This window comes from Ambystoma mexicanum, chromosome 6p (assembly GCF_040938575.1).
Source record: "Ambystoma mexicanum isolate Mex_15411 chromosome 6p, UKY_AmexF1_1, whole genome shotgun sequence".
Taxonomy (NCBI): domain Eukaryota; kingdom Metazoa; phylum Chordata; class Amphibia; order Caudata; family Ambystomatidae; genus Ambystoma; species Ambystoma mexicanum.
This window is the reverse complement of record NC_090935.1, coordinates 104631757-104652906: the sequence shown is the minus strand read 5'-3', so window position 1 is coordinate 104652906 and position 21150 is coordinate 104631757. Positions and strand designations below refer to the sequence as shown.

The 21150-nt window shown below is 46.6% G+C and overlaps 1 protein-coding gene across 1 annotated transcript in view; it reads left to right on the top strand.

Moving 5' to 3' along the window:
• The window catches only part of LOC138511247 (receptor-type tyrosine-protein phosphatase kappa-like), a 1445374-nt gene that overhangs the window by 904543 nt on the left and 519681 nt on the right, over window positions 1–21150 (top strand). Inside the window, exon 12 of the mRNA XM_069626788.1 lies at window positions 5994–6246. Within this exon, the coding sequence (XP_069482889.1) occupies window positions 5994–6246 (253 nt within the window). The remainder of the gene's footprint in view (window positions 1–5993; window positions 6247–21150) is intronic.

The window sequence follows — 21150 nt, the reverse complement described above, 5'->3', positions numbered from 1 at the left end:
CTGCAATCCCTTACCAAGGAAAACAGTGAACCAGTGTAAAAGAAAAAGAAGGCATATATTTCAAAGCAAAAAAGACACATTTTCTGAGGCAATACTGTAAATTTAGCCATAAATACGGGGGCAAACCCCCCGCTGCCCCCGAGAAAAAAGCCACATGGGAAACCCCCTACCATCCCCTACCAAAACAAACCACAAAATGTCAATTGTGCAAAAAGTCAATTGTTCAGAAGGTCAATTGTCCAGAAGGTCAATTAGGACCACTATTATTAGGTCATTTGTGCAAAAGGTCAATTGTAAAAGGTCAATTTGGGTAATACCGGGAAAACACAGTATCCCCATGGCCCACCTTACCTTAACCCGCCTTCCTCAGCAACCCCCTACAGCACCACCCCTAGAGTTCCTATCTGTAAGGTAGGAAGTAATGTGACAAGGAAGAGTGTGGACTCCTCAAGGGACCTATATCCCCTATGTACTTAGACGAAGGAGGGACCAACTGACTCACTGGGAGTCCTCAAGATCAGTACTGAGACGAGGAAGAAGTGCAGAAGCATATAGAGCACTAATATAAACCTGAGTAAACGGTCTAGTCTTTTCCAACCTCTAATTGGGCAGAACCCATTCAAAAGACAGGAGGGAAACGACAGCATGTAGAGAGACCGACCCTGCAGGAGATTCAGAGGCAGCCAGAGAGCGAGAGTTGGTCAGAAAGCGGAGACTGGGATGCTTGCCAGGAGGTAGAGCCGTCATGGAAGGGACCTCCAAACATGGACCAACAGAGCCACCAAAGACATGGGTGTCCAGCTGAGCAAGAGACTTGGTATGCGCAGCCTGAGAGACTGCAAACCGCAGAATGGAAACGCTGTGGAGCCACCACAGCAAGGGGATAAGCCACAAGAGAATCAGACGAAAAGAAAGGGAAACCAGCAACTGACTGGCGGTCACCAGCAAGCCTCTCACAGGTATCGGGGCTGCCGGGGTGGTTACTGGGACCCATGAATAGCTGAGGAGCTATATTAAGTGGGCAAGAGACCCCTACACAAAAATGAGCAGCATCGCCATGCATCTTCACAGTCACATTAACTGGTTGGTAGCTAAGCTGGGTCTGCCCCAGTACAGAACGGAAAAACCACAGGCTTGTAATCCTGAAGAAACAAATACAAAGAGGCCTGGGGCTTGAGGGAAAATAAACCAATACGAAGGGGTCTGGAACCTGACAGAAAAAAAAACTGACAGGAAAGTGAACCGGCTATAAGTATTGCGAACCGTGAAGAGCCCAGAAGGGTCGGGGACCCACACCCAATAATGATCTGCTTCTAAAGTCATCTTCATAGTCAGAGTATCTGGCAGGGTAGTGAACCAGTTGGGCTTTGAATACTGTAAACATTGTGAGAAAGACTAGGGGAAGGTAGGCACTTCCCCTGGTGTTGATGAGCATTGTGAAAGGAGCCAAGAGAATGGGGTCACTCTTGGCATTGCGAAGAGCCTGAGAAAGGACAGTGGAAGGGAGGCAACCCCCCCTGGTGTTGATGATCATTGCGGAAGGAGCCAAGTGAAGGGGGTCATTCTCTTTGCATAGTGAATAACCTGAGAAATGCCAGAGGAAGGGAGGCCTTTTCGCCTGGTGTTGATGAAAATTGTGAAAGAGGCCAAGAGAAGGGAGCCTTTTTCTAGGTATTTTGAATTACACTACAAAGGCCAGGAAAAATAAGACACATGTCCTGGCATTGGGAAAACCACCGAGAAACCTGGGAAGGGTTAGGGGGAGGGAGTCATTCCCCTAACACTGAGAAGATACAAGACCTTCTTTCTATATGCCTTGTTGGAGCCCCAATCCAAGGAACCTTGTGGACTTTTGATTTGTACCCTTTGACAAGAACATTTAAATTGCATCATCCAGAAGTGAACATGGGCTGTCGTCCAGAAGAAGGGAGCCATTCTTCTGGACCAAGAAGACCACCCCTTTTCCTTAGTTAAGTTTATAGTGTAAGGGTCAGAAATAGGTTTGGACACAGGACATTTGGCTCTTTTGCTTTAGTCTTACATTCTGACAGACTCCTTAGTATTTAGTTAAGGCAGGGAAACCCCTATTAGAATTAGCGTTGAATAGGGTTTTCTCTTTCATTTTCTCACTAATAAAATCCTACAGCCAAAAGCATGCCACCTATGTGTCGGTGTCCTACTTCTACACCTTTACCCCGTACAAAGGGAATGAAAGGGCACTGAAAGGATGGTAGCCCAAAAACCAGGAGAGTACAACAATACAAAAGACAAAATAATCACTGCACCTCCTTGCAAAGACAATCCAGGTTTATTACATGTAAAAAGGTCTCAGACGGTCCAGTGGAACCGAACTGACACGGAGCTCCCTTACCTTGAGCAGTACAGGTTTATATAGCAGAAACTTCCCAAATTAACAATACTGTGCACATTAATGAGTACAACATAATCCCACCACCCTACTTGGCTACCACCTATAGAACATGCGAATCCCCCCCTGTAGCCCCTTGATCGATTGACCACATCTAATCTAAACCCATATTCCTTAACACGTGGTCCCCTACATCATCACTGTCGAATCCAAGTACATGATTGGCGAGTTCTCGTTATTGATAAGTTCGTAAATTTGAAGCCATCATGTGATGTGCACCCTCCAATTCCAGATGCTATCAAAGAAAACTGGTGAGGCCAACTCTGCTTTTATAAGACAATAGGCTTCCTTATTATCCCAGAAGTCATGGCGCACATAAGCTGCACCCCCGACCTTGTACTACATTTATTGCCATCACCTCCGCTCCTCCTGTTCTGATTCACAAGACGTTGCTGACACATCTCTCCCCTTATCTCCTTCCAACCCCAGGTGCCCAGGAATGATGTGACCAGGGCACCACTCTTGAGTCTGAATTTTGAGGATTTGTTTCCTTAGGTAAGGCATAATGAAGCAAGACACAAACATCAGACCTAAAGCTTAAACAAAAGATATTTATTAACTGAAATGTCAGGATGGTAGAAGGCCTAAATTGTCCTATGCTAAGGTGGGATTTCCCTACCTGAACGAAACTAGGGAAAGTTTAAGAGTTCAACTTAAAAGTCTGTCTGTGTCCAAAACCTATACTTTCCCTCACAATTTAAGCTAAACAGTGTGTAGGGATGTCAATAATCAAAGAAATAGTGATCAACACCAAGATCTGAGCTTCTTCCAGCTCTTATCTTCCTTTTCAGCTCCCCTTGCCCAAGTTCAAAAAGGTTCAACAAAAGTCTCAAAATTACCTTTCTCGCGTTCAAGGTAATACAGTTCCACACAGTCCTCGGGATTCCCTTCCCCAAGTTCCAAGCAACACAGTTCAAAAGAAAAGGATCTTGAGGCTTCATTCTCAAGACAATACTTGCAGTTCCACAAGTCTTGTGGTTCCCTTCCCCAAGACTTCCATTCATCCACTTGTGTTTGTTTCAGTCTTTCAAAAATTTAAACACAACTCAAAGTCAGCCTGACCCTCTTTCTTGGAATACTTCACCAACTCACTTGCGGTGCTTCTCCTTGTTTTACTCCCCAATGTCTTTGGTTCTCACAGTTCAGGGCTCACTCGTATAGGCTCAGTTGTCAGACCACACGGTCCACCCATCACAGGTCAAGCAACCAGGAACCTTAGCCTCTTCAACCCACACAGGTTCTTCTGTACCTGCCCATGTGTTCAAAGTCACATGCACTTAGCTCCTCTTTGTTGGCCTCTTGGTTTTATCTTCAGGTTTACACTTCCTGGATTCTCCTGTTAGCCTCTTGGCTCTGACATAATGTGTGACATACCTCTTGCCATTCTATGGCACTCTTTCACACTTGCGCTCTCTCCTATATGTTGTTCTCATTTGAACACTTTCTCTTTGCCTGTCCTTTGCTTTGCCCATAAATGTTTTACTCAGCTCCATATTCAATTAGCTGAATTGCAACGCTTCATTCAGTTCGGCATTCAACGGATATTCAATTTGCTCATTTTCAAGGAAGTTTCCATTAAGTTCAGTATTCATTGTGCATTCGTTATGCTTGATTTCAAGTTTTCCTTCAATTCGGTATTCAATATGCACTCGATATGTTTAATTGCAAGTTTCTACTCAGGTCGATATTCAATATGTTTTCATCATGTTTAATTTTAAGTTTCCTTTCAATTCTGTAATTAATATGCATTCATTATGCTTAGTTTCAAGTTTCCATTCAGTTCGGTAATAAATGTGCATTCATTACGGACTTGCAGCCCTCTAGCAATGACCGGGTTGTCGAGCGCCTCTCCCTGACACTCACCAGTCCTCATTGTTGTTCCTCAGGGGCTCCTGCTGCTTCTTTCCTCTTTGGAGGTTGGCGGGCCAGCTCCTACGAACCCCACTCGCGCAATGGGACTTGCCTTGCGCAGGTTGGTAGCTCCGCTGCCTCTGAGTGGACGCGGACTGCATCCTTGTTTCTCCTGCACAGTTCCATGACACAGAGGATCCCTCTCTCGGATTCGTCCTGGCTCCTTCAGAGGTCACACCACGGCTGCCTGCTCCTGGAAAGGGGCCCGCCGCTGGTCACTCCCCCACAGGCCTCCATGTCTCTCATCTTGGTGTTCTCTGGCTCTTTCTTTATACATCGACAACCACTTAACAGGTTGCAGGTGTGGATCCTTAGTTAGGTTTGCCTGGCTATGATTAAGGGGACATGCCTGTCTCTCCCCATACTATACAGGCATCTTCCTCATCCCAGTACCAGAGTGGTAAAATGAAGGTGTAGTGTTCATTACTCTCATTCTCCTCTTCCTCGTCCCAGTACTTTCGAAGGTTAAATGTGGGGGAATGAAGGGAGAGTCTTGCAATAGCCCACAAAGGTCGGGAAAGGGCTAGGCTGGTCATCAATAGGGAAAATGTTATACCATGTCTCGCCTGTGGGTACCCCACCCCCCACAGGACCCTCCACCCAGGTGATCCTCCCTCGCTTCTCCACCCCCAGGGTCAGGATCCAAATGCAATGGCCTTTCCCTCGCCACCTGAGAAGAGGATCCAGGGGGTTTAGGAGTGAGAATATCCTCAGGGTTCTTATGAGGTTGACCTCTCCGGGGTTAGGGCAGTAGTATTCTAAATCTGTGCCTGGCCCAATGACATTACAAAACTTTGTGCCCTATTCTCATGAATGTGTCCTTCAAAAGGCGCATCCCTCCATGCTCTTCTACCAACTAACATTTCATTCCCACCACGTTTGTGCCCCGCAGCTGGCTACAATTATTGCTTATCTGCACACCATGGGTGCCTCTGACCTCGACTTCTCTCTTGGGGAACGGGAAAGGGGGATTTTTTTTTTAAGCTGAACTACCAGAGCCGCAGCTCAACACCAAGGCATGCGCTCTCTTCTGTTCATCGTGTGCTAGGCCCTAACATCCAAAACGGCACTTCTGCCAAGTTAACACACTGACCTCGCTTCTATCCCACTACCTTGCTGACTCCATCTTCGGCTTATTTAAATCCTTCCCGCACATCGCACTACCCTACGTCACTACAGCTACAACAACTAAACACCGGACCTAAAATGCTGCCCTATCTGTGACCTCTGCAACCATAACATTAATACATTTGTTGTTCTTTCTGTGCTGCAATCTATAAGTATCTAATATGTGTCAAATCTAAAATAACAATCGCGCTGTCTGCAGCACAAACTTCACTCTGCTCCCACAGTGTTACATTCTAATAGGTTTTACTCAACCAGAACCTTTTTGCCTCGCTGGGACACTGTACGCGCATCCTAACAGTACAGGGTATTAAAGAGTTAATAATGTCAAAAGAAAGAGGTTGAGCTGATTTAAGAACTGAAGTCAGTAAAATAACTATGAAGTTGATCATTCTCACCCTCAATTAATGCCATTTTGTAGAAATGGTCCATTGGGCTCATTGGCAGTGTGCAGTGTGATTTTTCTGAATCGGATTTTATGGATTATCATGAGTGTCCTTATGTTGACAATGTTGCTTTTAATTACCAGTGAGTACCAGATAATTGTATCTCGACAACGAAACAGCAGTGAAGACATCTGCCAGAGAGAGGACTTGGCACCCTTCAACAAAAGCATAGATCAAAATGTCTACATTACCATGGCTTTTCCTGCTCACAATCTCACAAGCCCAGTAGAGTTTGTTGTAGGCGATGGGACATATCAACATGGCTACTACAATGCTCCCTTCATTGAGGACAGCAACTACACAGCCTTCCTACGAGTCATAAGCATGTGGGACCAGGTAATGCAAGTGTCATACATGTTATCCAGGTCCCTGTAGAGAAGCCACCTGCTTCAGGTGATGGGGCTGCCTAGAGAATATTTGCTTGTTATGTTCAATGTTGTCTTTGAAGCTCTAGTCTGAGTTTGTAAATTACCTATACTTCCTGTTGTTAGCCCAGTGCAATTGTGGCAACACACTGACTGGTGAATCTGAAAATCACATGTGACCAGAAGGCATATTCATGGACAGCCATTATGCTGCAGGCTTTAAACATCCACTGCTTCTGTTCCTGCTTCTAGCTAATCGTTAGCTTGATTTTTTGTTGACTTTGCTATTTAAAATATACTTTTAGCACACATTACAGTTTTTAGTACTAAAAATGTAAACTTGTGGGAGAAAGTATATTTCTTTTTTCAGTTGCAAAATGTTGTCCTCCTCGGCTCAATTCAACCATGCAGCACCCACAACCATATATCTTGCAGCCTTCAGATCACATTTTGACACACGTTGGTGGTCCCTTACCTTTGCTTCCCTGCTGCTTATTTTGTCTCAATGTTATGATTACAAATAGTTTGTATTAATATTATTATTACTTCTTGACTGCTGATTGTTGAGATTTGAGGAACAAAAACAGGTTTTTGAGTCTGGTAAGAGAGCTAATCTTATTTGACTTTTGAAACATTTCTTGCACTAGATTTTGTAACTTTGCAGACATCATTTTGCCTTATCATAAACGTCTGGCTTTTCAAACTCTCTCTCTTGCTCTTAATTGTTTTAAAATAAATGTCACTGTTTGACGGACCTGCCGTAACATTTTTTACCCATTCTTCTAGACTTTTGGGATGGACACACATCGGTGTGGAAAATAGAGCATTTTTGGAATCTATGTGACAACTCCGCCGCCCGTAACTGCATCGACGAAAATGTCTACGACAATTACGGCGTGGCGCAGTGATCAAATAGATCACTTTTGCCCACATGCCAGGCAATACTCCAACACCCACCCCACTTACATGTACTATGGAGCACTTCTGTGTGCACCGCCGCAGGGTCCTTTTTTTCCTTTATTTTTTGTTTCTTTCCTAGCCTCCGCTTACCGTAATGGTAAGCGGGGGACACCCCTGACTCCTGTTACTGCGACCAGGTAGAGCGGAGCCACCCCCGCAACCCATGCTCCACTTGGGCACAGTAATGGGAGTCAGCATTCTCTATAATGCTGACAGCACAGTAAAAGTGCTGTCAGCATTTTAGAGCCGCAGCGAAGGGCCGGTTCCCATTTTTCTACAGTAGCCAGAAAAACAACTTGTAAGCTACGGTAAGCCTGGTGCCCATACCCAAGCCACATTCCTGTCATTCTCATTAACCGGCTTTCCTTCTCCAGTCCCTTTCCTCTGTGCTGAAGACTTGAAGAAGGTCTCCAACTGTTGGTTGAACTGGGTTCATGATGTACATTTTTTATCTTTAAAATAATGTAAGAGACTGCCACTACAGTATTCCAAACATGACCGTCCGTCCTTGTACCATCAGTGTCTGGGATTTCAGCAATACCGCCCTGATTGGGCTTCTTCAAATTGCCTTCCCTACAGAGTACTCAAGAGCAGGCTCTGTAGGTATGCATTGTTCTTCAGGAACCAGATGCCCACTCATTTCGAGGACGGTGTGAAACTCAACAATTGTATGGTGAGTTTTACTTTGTCTGCACACTGTTCACGCTCTCAACCTGGCCATTGGAGTGTTTCTTTCTGGACACAGGAGCTGCGTCCACTCTGAAGGGAGTTTGCTTCAGTCCCTGTATTTGCAAACCCTGTGTGGGAGAGGCTTCCAGTTTGTAGGAGGATTCATAGGATCACAGCTGTGACTTATTCTGTAGAAACTGTTCCAAGGCAGTCAAGGAACACTGGAGAAGGGCCACTTCACAGGGTAAGCACTCCAAATAGGATGCAGTTTTGAATCCTCGCAGTACGGCAGTGAGGTGAGACATACATTTAAACATGAGTGGCACAAGCACAGCTCTTACAGCCACTACAGAGATAAGAGTATGAATTCTAAGTGGTGTGCCCCAGTCCTCACTGAAGGAGACACTGGGAGGGCCGGCTTGCTGGCCATGTGCTTTGCTGATAGCCTTGCGCCTGAGAAAGAGCACACACTCTGAGAAAGGCCTCTATTGTCTCCTCTGCTGGGGCTGTGCTGAATGAGTGCTCAAAGATGCTAGGCCTCCTGTTGCAAAATCTGGTGAATCCGACCGAGGATAGGCTCGAGCTGGAGCAGCAGAGCTTTTTTTTACTTGTTTGGTGGAGATAGTTCACATGTAAGCACAATCCTGTACTGAGCGGGATCTCACATCCCTAGTTGAGCATTTGGAGGGAGTTGAGAATGTGGTTGACGCCCCTGACTGTCCCCACTGTGTCCCAAGGTATTCTCACAGGAGGTACCATTTTAGCCTTTCTCCATTTGATACAAGGTACAGGCCACCATACTCTTATGTTACTACCTCAGTCACAAGTTAGGAGCCTGTATGGGTAGGCCTGGTGTACCCGTCCAGTCATTGCCTGTGGAAGAGGAGAGACTTGTCTCGCTTTTATAGTGGTTTGTGACCTCAGATCCTGTTAAATAATTATTTCAGATTATGTTAAGGTATAGCCCTGCGGGTTCCTGCAGGTCCAAGTCCAAGCTCCCCATAGTGCTCTGACACCAGTGGTCCAATTATCAAATATGGCTCTGGGCTGGCCCGAAATGTTATTGCCCCTGTTGACTGATTTATACCAACCTCTGGAGGCAAAGGCCTTCCTTCATCTAGTTATTAGGTGACAAATCTGCTGGGATTGAAAGATCTGTAGATGTCTCTCTCAGAGTCTTGCCAGAGTTGCCCCGGTCCTCACTGCCAGGCTGGGGATATCTTACACCCCTTGCACCCTTATTGTGTTCAAGGTATCAGAGGAGCTCTGGACAATCCTCACTCCGTACCTTTAGTGTACAAATTCCTTATGGGCATGTATAGAGCAGTGGCCCAACAAACCTTTATGTGTCGCTTCTCAGCCCCTTGGACAGTCCTTTGTCATCCGAGCAGGTCTCACTAAAGGCAAAGTCCCTGCTGTCCCTTTTTCTGCTCCCGCAAAGAGTGTAAACATCTTACCAAGAACATTTGCTCCACTTCGTCGCTTCACCGCCTGTAGGCAAACGCAGAAAAGTCCTTTCGGATTGTAATAACCATCTTTGGAAGTTGATGGTAGAATACTGTCAGGATAGCCCCCTGAAAAATGTTAGCTTTCAGGGTGAAACTGCGGGAGCCCAAGGAGGTGTCATGCTCAGTTTGGCGTTTGACCTCCCTTTTGAGAGGAAGGAACTGGTCAGTTTGTTTTTAAAAATTAGATTTTATTTTACTTGAATACATCAAATGTAAGAAATTAGGTACTTTGCCTCAACATTTTTAATATAATAAACAATTCAATGTTGTCACAACATCCATATTTACAAACAGGATGACCAATGAAGTTGCCTAGATTCAATAGCATGTTTTTTTTTTAATTTTAGGGTATCCTGACCATATACATTTCTTATTTACAAAGGTCTCTCTATTGAGTTTTATCTGGGGCATAGTATCCAAAGTAGACTACAGCTCGCTTCTGAAGTATCAGAAATGGCAATGTACATACTATGGGATGCTTCAGCTCATTTACACTAATACATCCTCCAGAAAGGAAACCAGAATTAAACAATAAAGCTCTCTACATGTCAAATAAACTTCACAACTTCCCATGCACTACCACGGGTGATCTCACCCCACACGATCCTTTATAAGCAGTCTCTAAAAAGCCACAAATGCAAAGAAAAGTTGCTTGATATATAAATTCTTGAACTATTAGTAGTCATTACAAGACATGATGCATGGGTCACTCTCTGGTTGCCACTGGAACCTCATCTTCCTGTGGCTGTGCCAAGCCATCTCTGAATTTACAGCAAATTAATTCATCAAATAAGTAACTTTTAAAATCCGTACAGCTTTCAGCCTTTAATCAACCATTCCACCTTTTTATGGGGAAGGGCGGCTTCCATGTTGTGACTAATCATGCCACTGGCAACAACAATAACTAAAGTGGTCTATAAATACCATATATTATAGTTCCTTGACCCATGACTGCATGTCCCACCAGTGCGACTGAGCTTAGTCAAAGCCTTAACATGTATGCCAATATGAACCTATTTCCCCTCATCACCTCCAGCATATGGGGCTACTATTGGGGAATATTCTGGACAGATTGTTTGGTGCATATTGCCACCTATGAAGTGACTATATACCATGCATCTTATATTGAAAGGTAATTGAAGTTGTGCCGGCTTTTTCACACATTTCTGCAAGAATATATCAGAAAACACCCGTCCTTTATCTTGTTCTTATTGGACTATTGCTCTTGGGGGAGCAGTTAAAACCACCTAAAAACAAGTCTATACAAAGGCAGGTATCGAGAAGTTAAATTCCTACCTATGTCAGTAAACCCTTTGTCATCTGTCAGAATTCCTTTCTTTAAAATCCTTTATTTACGTGCTTGGCGACATACAAAATTGACAGAAGCTTAGTTACATGATGCACAGATGCGCTGAGGAAACGAGCATATCCACTGCAGTCCAATAGCCCATAGTCCATGACAAACAAAATATCATAATCCCCACTGTTAAATGTTGGCCATCGCAGATTCATGCAATTCAAATAAGTCAAACAAAGCTGCGTACAATAAGACAAGGAGACAGGAATGTAGGTCTGGCTTCTTCTTTAATCAGGCGCAAACTAACTAACGAGGCAGTAACCCTGCCTCCTAACCACGAGGGTCGCAGCCACGACTAACACAACAGAAAGGGGACTTGGCCCCGGCATGAGATTAATTAACAACAAAAGAGGACATTACATCTCCCCCTCGCTTAGCATGCAGCTGGGCAGTTAGTTCATTTCTTCGATCCATCTCAATGGTTTTCTTATTGTCCTCTGAGATGGGCTGTGAGCCGGTGGGAGAGCACTCATGTGTGCACTGTCACTGTCATCAGCATCTCTGTCATCTCGATATTCAGAGTCTATGTCCAAGGAGTCGCCTGCAATGACTGCAGTTTTGCTTGGTTGGTTACTATCACCTCTGAATGTCCGGAAGAAGGAGGCATTTCTGGTGACTGTGCCTTGCGGGCTTGCGGCTGTTATCATTGAGCTGTAAATGTGCGTTACGGTCATGAGTTCTGGTTTGAATTCTGGGACATCTTTGGCACTTTGATTCTGGCGTACCAGAACTTGGTCTCCTATCTGGATAGGGCTTGGGCGTGCATGTCTTCTGGTGTCTGCATACTCCTTCATTTTCGTCTTGCTTTCTTTGTCTTTTGTTCTCGCAGTGTCAGCATAGGTGGGAGTCAGCACAGCACGAGGGTTGTGTGGTAAAGTGGTTCTTATGATGCGTCCGAACATCAAAGCAGATGGGCATTCTCCTGTAGAGCTATGCAGTGTGTTTCTATATTTGCGTAGTAGTGTGCAGATGGCCTGCATGAATGTGCCATTTGTGATGGAGCATACCTGGAGCGTGCGTTTTAGATTTGCCATGAATCTCTCTGCCATTCCATTCGCTTGTGGCCACAGCAGCGTGATCTTGCGGTGCTGGAGCCCTAGGTGTTCTGCGAACACGGCAAAGTCATGCCCACTGAAAGGCGGTCCATTGTCAGACTTTACGACGGATGAGATGCCGTAGTCAGCAAAGGTCTTTCCCAGCGCTGGAATGACTGCGTGGGCACTGGTGGAGTGGATGAGGTGCACTTCTGGGAAGCGTGACTTTGTGTCGACTATTACCAGTGCATACTTGCCATTAGACAGGGGTCCAAACATGTTGATGGCTACTTCCTCCCATAGTAGTAAGGGCTTTGAAGATGTTCTGATGGGCTCGGGAATGTGCGTGGAGCCACTGCTTGACATGCAAGGCACTTTCCAAGTAGCTGTTCTACTCTTTCGTCCATTGACGGGAACCACATCTTGGTTCGGAGCTGCCGTTTGCTTGAAACTATGCCCCTGTGGCCTGCATGTGTGATGTCTAACACCTTGTCTTGAAGGATGGATGGAATGACAATCCTGTTCTCTTTCAGTAGTAGACCGTCTGGTGACGTCGACAGTGTGTGGCGGAAAAGTTTGCAGGTGCAGAAGTGTTGATCGTCACTTGATGAGGAAGCTTGACCTTCTCTGTGCCTGTAGTGCCACTGGTCAGATCTCAGACACTCTTGTATGGTCTGAAGTAGGTGATCCTTTTGCGTAGCTTCTCTCAATTGAGCTGTTGTGATGGATTTGGGGACCGCATTGTGTACCAAATAATTTAGACATTGGTTTGCCTTGGTTGACTGCTGCTCATCTTGTGCTGGAAGTGGGTGTCTGGATAGAAAATCCCCCAGGTTGCTGGCCTTTCCCGGGTGGTGGATGATTTTGAATGTGTACTCTTGTAATCTTAATCCCCACCTGTCAATGCGTAGTGGCATTCTGGCGGTGGGTTTTCCGTAAATGGTTGTAAGGGCCTGATGGTCGGTAATTATAGTGAACTGTCACCCATATAGAAACAGGTGGTAATGTTTATTCATGCCCACAACAGCTAAACTTTCTTTTTCGGATTGGGAGTAGGCGCATTCAGTGGCAGACAGACTGCGGCTTGAGTAGGACACGATGCGTCTCGAAGAGTCTGGTGATGCACCCAGTTTGGACTGTGCTAGAATCGCTCCCAGCCCCACTGGGGTTGCGTCTACGGTTAGTTCGGTGTTCAGTAGGCCATGCATGACGCTGATGCGATGTGTCTTTTGATCTCTTGAAACGCTTCTTTGCATTCACTTGACCACTGGAAGTCTTGTTTTTTTGCCGTGAGCAGTCGGAGGGGTGTGCTTATCAACGCAAAGTCGTGTATGTACCGCTTGCAGTAGCTCGCCATACCCAGGAATGAGCGTATTGTGGATGCAGAGGTGGGCGTGGGTGACTCTACTAGAGCTTGTACCTTCTCAGGGTCGGGTTGCAGGCCGTCGCTCGTGAATATGTGACCAAAGAATTTTAAAATGGATTTACTGAATTCGCATTGTCTGGGTTAAGTGTGAGCTGAGCATTTTCAAGAGCCATGCATACTCTTCTCAGAGCGTCATTGTAACTTTCTTGGGTGGTGCCAAATATTAAAATGTCATCACTGTTATTTAATCAGTTTGGGATATGCTTAATTACCTGATGGATCTCCTTTTGAAAGATTTCTGCCGCTGATGACACACCGAAGCTGAGTCTTTTATATCTGAATAGTCCTAGATGTGTTGAAAATGTGGTGATGTACCTTGACGATGGATGTAGTTCGAGCTGATGGTAGCCCTTGTTCAAGTCCAGTTTTGAGAACACTTTAGCCCCGTGGAGTAGGTACATCATATCGGTCATCCGAAGGGCGAGGTGACGTTTGCGCTCTATGGCTACATTTGGGGCCCTCATGTCGACACAGATGCAAATACTGTCCTTGCTGTCCTTCTTCGGTATAGGGTCCTATCGGGGATACCCATGGTGTTTGGCCTGAAGCTGGTTCGATGATGTCCTGCCGTAGTAGTGACTGAATTTCATCTTCAATTTGTCTCTGGATGTTGAGGGAAATGCCTCTATAGTGTTGATCCGTCGGAGGAATGTGCTGGTCTATGTGTAGTTTGATTTGTTTATCTTTTAGTTTTCCCAGCCCTTTAAAGAGAGACAGAGACATTTTCTGCATCATGTCCTTCGGGCTGGCGGTGTATGCTGACATGATTTGGTACATTATTTGAATGAGTCCCATTTGAATTGCTGACTTGAAGCTTAGTATGCTGCCCCCTGGCACCTCTCCTTTTATTACATAGATTTTTACTCTCTGGCTTTTGTCCTTATATTGGCATGTTGCTGTAAGTATTCCCCAACAGTCGAGGGGCTTGTTCGAACCGTAGGGATAAATCAGTGTGTCCGCTTCTTTCAGCGATTTCTTTTTGGCAAGTGGCATGTAGGTTTCCTCCTTAATTACGTTTACGTTTGCACATGTGTCTATCAGGAATTCATGGTTTTGACCATTTAATTGTAGTAGTAAGGTGGGACTGTATTCCGCTGCTACGCTGTTGCCGATGGCCTGAACGTAGCCTCTTTTGAGGTCACCACTGGATGATGATGAGTATGACTCGCGTCTTCGGCGAGGCGAGTCGTCTAGGTATTGAATCTTTTGTCTTGAATGTCGTCTTTGGGAATCATGTCTGGTTCTGTCTCTTATTTCTTCTCGCCGCCTATCTTCTCGGGTGGTTCCCTGGATGTGCTCTGAGAGTGACGCCTGATGGCAGGAGGTGAGTGTCGGGTGCAGGGCCTTGGGCTTTCCCGCCTTGAACTGCAGCTATCTTGTCTCCAAGAGTCTTTGCTTGCTTCAGATGTTTGAAAGAAATTGATGTTCCTGCAGACGGACTGAAAATGATTCTAGCCACTGCATTTATCACAATTGTGCCCAATGGCTGGGCAGGGACCACCGTGTGGAAATTTGAATCCATATCTGTAGCATTTTTTTTTGTTCTGCGGATTCCCTTGTCGTTCGAATAGGGCACACAATTGCAGTTGAGGCGGACTGAGTTATCTTGATATTTCCTAGAGATTCAGTGTAGCGCTAAAGCGGTATCAGCTCTTGCGAGCTGTAGTATTTCTTCTAGGGTTCTACTCTTTTGGAGAAGCTTCCTGTGGAATTCGGGAGATTCGCAGCCAGCAATGGCCTGTGACTTTAGTGCTTCTTCTGTCGAGTATCGATCTAGGTTGCAGTATTTTGCCCTTTTTCATAATCTCATCCCAAAATTATCCATGTTTTCACCACTTTCTTGAGTGGTGGTGTGGAAAATGTGTTGTTCGTAGTCTACATTTCTTAGTGGTGCGAAGTATGCTTTTACTGAGTCAATTATGCCATGGAATGTGCCTGTGTTGGTTTCTGGCATTTCGAATACGATATCTCGTACCACAGGGCCCAATGAATGTAGTAAAATACCTCGTAGTCGGCGTTCATCTCTTACTCCGGAGGCGTCAATGTAGATATGCAACTCTTGGAGCCACCTGGCCCATCTGGGTGCCAGGCTGCTGGTGTCAGCAATGGCGAAATGCTGCATAGCATGCAGCTGTAGAGATTCCGAGCCGCCATCTTTCCTGGACGTGGGGTGGCGTGGTGTGGAGCTAGGCGGTGGACTCAATATGCCACTGTCAGTGTTGGCTTCAGACATGTTTCAGCGGGTCTGAGAGCTAGTGGCAGTGTCTGGTATGCAGCTGGTGGGCCTGGTTGTTATCCAGGTGATCTGGCCTGTGCAGTGGAAGTTCAAGCCTTGGGATGTCCCCTTATTCATTAATTCAGTGCTTGGCAACTTGTGGAACACCTTTATATGAGGGTCAGAGGGCTCAAGCTTAGGATAGCAGTGTTGCAGGTGCTGCACATGAAAGTGTTTGTTTCCTTACTGAGAGCACGTATTACGCGATGATCGTAGGATTGTATGGCATGAAATGTTCTCCGTGAGACTTCCGACTGGTATCGGTAATATTAGGGCTTCTTACTTGCAGGGCAGCGCGGTGCTCACGTGCGGTTCGAGCAGCACTGGCATCCGACTTCACACGCCTCAGTGATTTGACAGCTGGCAGCTGGAGGGTTATAGTTCTTACGCGGTCGGGATCGGAGTGCTGCTTCACATGTACCTCCTCGTCGCCATTGTTAAATGTTGCCCATTGCAGATTCATGCAATTCAAATAAGGCAAACAAAGCTGCATACAATAAGACAAGGAGACTGGAATGTAGGTCTGGCTTCTTCTTTAATCAGGCGCAAACTAACTAACGAGGCGGTAACCCCACCTCCTTACCACGTGGGTCGCAGCTCACAACTAACACAACAGAAAGGGGACTTGGCCATGGCATGAGATTAATTAACAACAAAAGAGGACATTACACCCACCATACCTCATGTTAAATAACATCTAAAATCTGACCAAATGTCCTTGAGACGACTGGGGGTGGGAAGAAGCGTGCAGTAATTCTCTTTAGTATTACAGGCCCATAATATAATATGCATTTTAATAGTGTGAGCGCTACATAAATAAACAAATCATTAATAGAATGCATGTCCACATTGCAGTTATTGGGGGCAGGCTATGCATTCACTTTGGAAAGATACAACCTTTTGGTAGCATTAAGATCAGTTTTATATGCCGATATCTCCCATAAGGCTACAACACGTACGGGTGGGAATTGCACAGCAGCTCCTTGTCGCCTTTCTTTCAGAGGTGGGTCTCCTGGACTTCATCCTGTTTGCCTCTCCGCAGAACTCCAAGTGCCCCCTTTTCCCATCATGGGCGGGGCAGGCTAAAGGCTCTTTGGGCAACGCATTGCAGCTGTGTTGGGACAGCCGCATTTGCTATGCCTTTCCTTCCCCTACTTTAATCCATAGGACCCTATGCAATTTACAGAACTTGGTAGGCTGCAGACTAATTCTGATAGCCTGTAACTGGCCTTCGAGGGTGTGGTTTTCAGACCTTCTGCAGTTCATGTCGCAAGGCCCAGTCTATCTCCTAATCCTCAGCACAGGCTTCCTCACACAGCAGCACAGGGCAGTGGAACACCCAGACCTGGTCAAGCTGGCACTCTCGGCATGGCTCCTGATCAGCTAAACCTTCTTACTGTGCAGCTATCTGTGAGCAATTGGGACATTATACAGAAGGCCAGGAAGTGCTCCACTCATTCGCAATACAAAAGCAAGTGGACTAGATTCTGCCGTTGAGCCCAGGGGACGGACGTGGACCCTCTTCCTTGCCCCCTTGGTGACGTTCTCTCCTTTTCTGTGCATCTGGCCCGCTCCGGGGTCTAAGTAGATACTTGCTGTAGGCATCTGGCGGCCATCAGGGCCTACAAAATTTCAGAGGACAAAACATTCTCTGTGGCTAACCCGGTGATCAATGCACACCTCAAGGGCCTTTCGAGCCAATGGCTTCAGCCGACATCAAGTGGGTAAAGCTCAAACCAGCCATACAGACCAGGTGCGGTACGGTTCTATCCCTGTGTGGATGAAGAGCTGTAGGCCATGGTCAGAGAGACCTATATGTACAGCCTGGACTAGAGCACCAAGAAGCCATGTTGCTGATGTCGTTAGAGACACCACGACATAGCAGCGTAGTCATGAAGCACAGGTGCCATCCGCACTCCAGGATACAAACACAGACTCGATTACATGAAGAACGCAAGCGTATGGTTCTATAGTTAGAGGACAGATACATATACATACTGTCATTGCTTTTATTATTTTTGCCATTAGCCAAATGCAGCAATGGAGAACCATCTCCGGTTCCGGAAGCACCTCAAAACCTTCCTCTTAGCCTCCGCTTTCTCTCCCTCTCTCCCCTGCTAAAATCACTGAACCTGTACTGAATCTGCAACTGGGCCACTCAGCGATCTCGGTCCTTGGCCCAGCCACTCTTCCTGCACTGCCTCCCTGCACTACGGCACTGTCTCTGTATCCTACAGCCCCTCCTCCCAGCACTTACCTTGCACTTGCCACCAGCTGGCCCTATTACTATGTACTGCACTTTTCCCTTCCCCTCTACCCTTGCACTTGCGCAATCTGAATGACACCTGGCCTAGTAGGATTTCTGTCTGTCTCCCCTTGTTCCCCCCTTGCCTTGTTGCGCCTTGAAACACGTGTGTATAGGCGCGCTACAAATTCCCTATCATATCATATCATATCAATGCAGAAACCGCAAGGCACAAGAGATCCTGAGGAATGCCTATGGATGCTTAAATGCGTATAACCCTATGGGACCTGTCAGAGCCAAGTGTGAATAACCTATTGAGAATATAGTATAGCATGGACACTGTAGAAACCGCATTATAAGGTTTAGGAAAAATGCAGCAGGCCTCAAGCCTCTCAGCAAGAGATGAGCTGAGCTGATTCAAGCTGGACAGAGAGAAAGACATGTAAGACAGGACCCGCAGAGAAGGTCAAGGGACACAATGACATTCCAATCCGCAGACAAAGGGACCAGCTGCAGAAAATACAAATAAATCCTCATAATTCAGAGCTAACAGAGCTCAAATTTGCGGTCTCTGAACACATGACACGTCCGAAGAAGACAATGCACAGCGATCAGCGGTGGGAAAGGAGAGCCGGTCTCAGGCAGCCAGACACAGACTGCAACAAATATGCAACATTATGCAACAACTGTTGCGACGGACAGGAGAATATTCTCATATGGCAAAGGTAGTACACGCAAGTTACAATACAGACACCCTAAGTTACCTGGGGGCAACCAGACGTGGACTCCCTGCTCACTGTGCTCAGAGAGGCACAGCTTCACCTCACTGATGAGGCCCAACAAGGCTAAAACACGTGTATGGGGTTGCTGTTGGTACTCTTGTGCAGAAGGGAATTGTCATAGCATTTCAGTGCTGGACTGCCATGTGGGCGGGACAAAGACTGATATGCAAATGAATATTTCACATCTGTGAAAGGTACAGTGAGCAAAAATCAGATGGCTGCAAAGTCTCAAAGTGATTAAATACCACTGAACAGGTTATCATGCTGTGTTATTTCGAGAGAGGGGTGCCTGCTACCTTTTTTGTATTTTTGGAAGGAACTTGGGGTTGGTCACCCTAAGTTATTTGGGGGCAACCAGACGTGGACTTCCTGCTCACTGTGCTCAGAGAGGCACAGCTTCACCTCACTGATGAGGCCCAACAAGGCTGAAACACGTGTATGGGGTTGCTGTTGGTACTCTTGTTCAGAAGGGAATTGTCATAGCATTTCGGTGCTGGACTGCCCATGTGTGTGGGACAAAGACTGATATGCAAATTAATATTTACCATCTGTGAAAGGTACAGTGAGCAAAAAGCAGATGGCTGCGAACTCTTAAAGTGGTTAAAAACCACTGAACAGGTTATCATGCTGTGTTCTTTAGAGAGAGTGGTGCCTGCTACCTCTTTTGTACAATACAGACACATAATGGTTCTCATCACCTTGAAGAAGTACACAGTGAGCTGAGAATCATTGCAGATCCCAGGCCTGGGGACATCAGCTCTAGCCAATCACAGTTTACTACCTTAGAGGTGAGTAGCAACGGGCAATAACCAATGGTAAATCCACAACACTGCAACAATGTTATAGTTAGTGAACTGGGGATGGGACAGGCCTGCCACCTGACATGCAAGGGCCAGTAGAATAAAATATATAGCGTCCAGTATAGGTTATAGAGTGCTCAGTACCCAATCACCTAGCCCGAAAGGTTTTCTGGAGAGGGGCCCAGGTTGTGACAGCGTGCTGATGCCATTTGAGGGTAAAACCGGCCTGCGTGCAGAGGAAGTGCGAGATGTGCATGAATATTCTCTGTTCCTGTGCTGATCCCTTTTGGTTTTGTTTGTAATAAACTGGAATTTGAACTTGCTGTTCACTGAGTCCTCTGTGTACCCTGGGGTAGGGTGCTGGGCCCTCCAAGTCTGCGAACTTCCAGTGTCCCTCTGGCATACCTGGGGGTTCCTCCCAACAGTCTTCTGGTTTTCTTCCCTAATACGCAGTCTGACACGGAAAGATCGCACCATTCCTTGAATCAGCGGAGGTTGCTCAAGTTTTACCTCTCCTGGACAAAGCCTTTCAGCTAGTCAGAGGCACTGTTCGTCACATTCGGTGGTTCTGGCCCGGGTACCCAAGCATCCACAGCCACCATCGCCCGTTGTATGATCATGACAATTTCAGAGGCCTATGCAGCCACAGGCTAGAAGTTACCTCTGGGTATACATGCAAATGCGGTCAGGGCCAAAGCGACGGCAGTTGCTTTTCAAAGGCAAGCCTCCTGGAGGTAATCAGCAAGGCGGCGATTTGGGCCATGCCGTCAACATTCTGCAAACACTACTCCTTCGACACCAGTTCCAGGTTGGATGCATGGTTCGGACAGGTGGTTCTCAGGAACCACTTTGCATCCAGCTAAGGTGTCAGCTCCACCTAGTTCTCTTGTTTTGGTAGAATCACCCGCAAGGATGGAGGAAAAGGGGGGCGTGGCTTGGCAGCCATGGTATAGGCTGCTCCTCCTGAGGGCTCCTGCTGATCCGTCAACGATCCTGGCACTCACAGACGAGTAAAGTCTTCTCACTATGAAATGAACCGACCTGCGGCTGTCTGAAGGTGTGGGGCACATAAAGGGTGTTATTTGCAGCGAATTGGCTACGCTGATCGGAGGTTGCCGAGATTTGTGTGCTGGACTCGACCAGCAGACTTGCAGGCAAGATGGCAGACGCCGCCGCCGGACAAAGGACAATTCTGTGTTAAGACAGGAACTGCGGCCGCTCTGGAAAACAGAGCGTGGTGCTTTTGTACGACGATCCCTTGGCACCTGAACGTTCCATACAATGCACGCATGAAGGTGCTACATTGTAGCACCATGTGTCTATGAAGGCGAAATCCACTACAACGAATGCTGCCCGAGCCAAGTGTCCGGCAAGAATACATTGTGGCACAGCGTATTACGCCGTGCAGAAGTTGCAGAGATTACAGACGCTCACACTGAAAAGGGGAAGGTATTCCTGTAACCACTGCAGCATGGAGATATGAAGCACAACAGGAACTGCACTGTGGGGTGAACGGCTACACAGAACATGACCCGTGAGATGTAGATGTTTGCAGAGTCTGGGCTGTAGTGACAACAAGATGGCGGATGGTGGCGGAGAAAGGAATTAGCCATGAGGCAAGATTCCATGAATAGAAGCGGATCACCAGCCCAGCAGGAACGGACCCCGATCAGCGGGTTCGCAACAATCGGACTGCAAGATAATAAGCAGTGGCAGCCCCCAAAGCGGTTCAACGTGGGATTCACTGTAGCTGGGGTATAACGCTACAAGGTATCGCAACTCCATCAGATGGTTCGGCTGTTGAGGTACATACATGGTG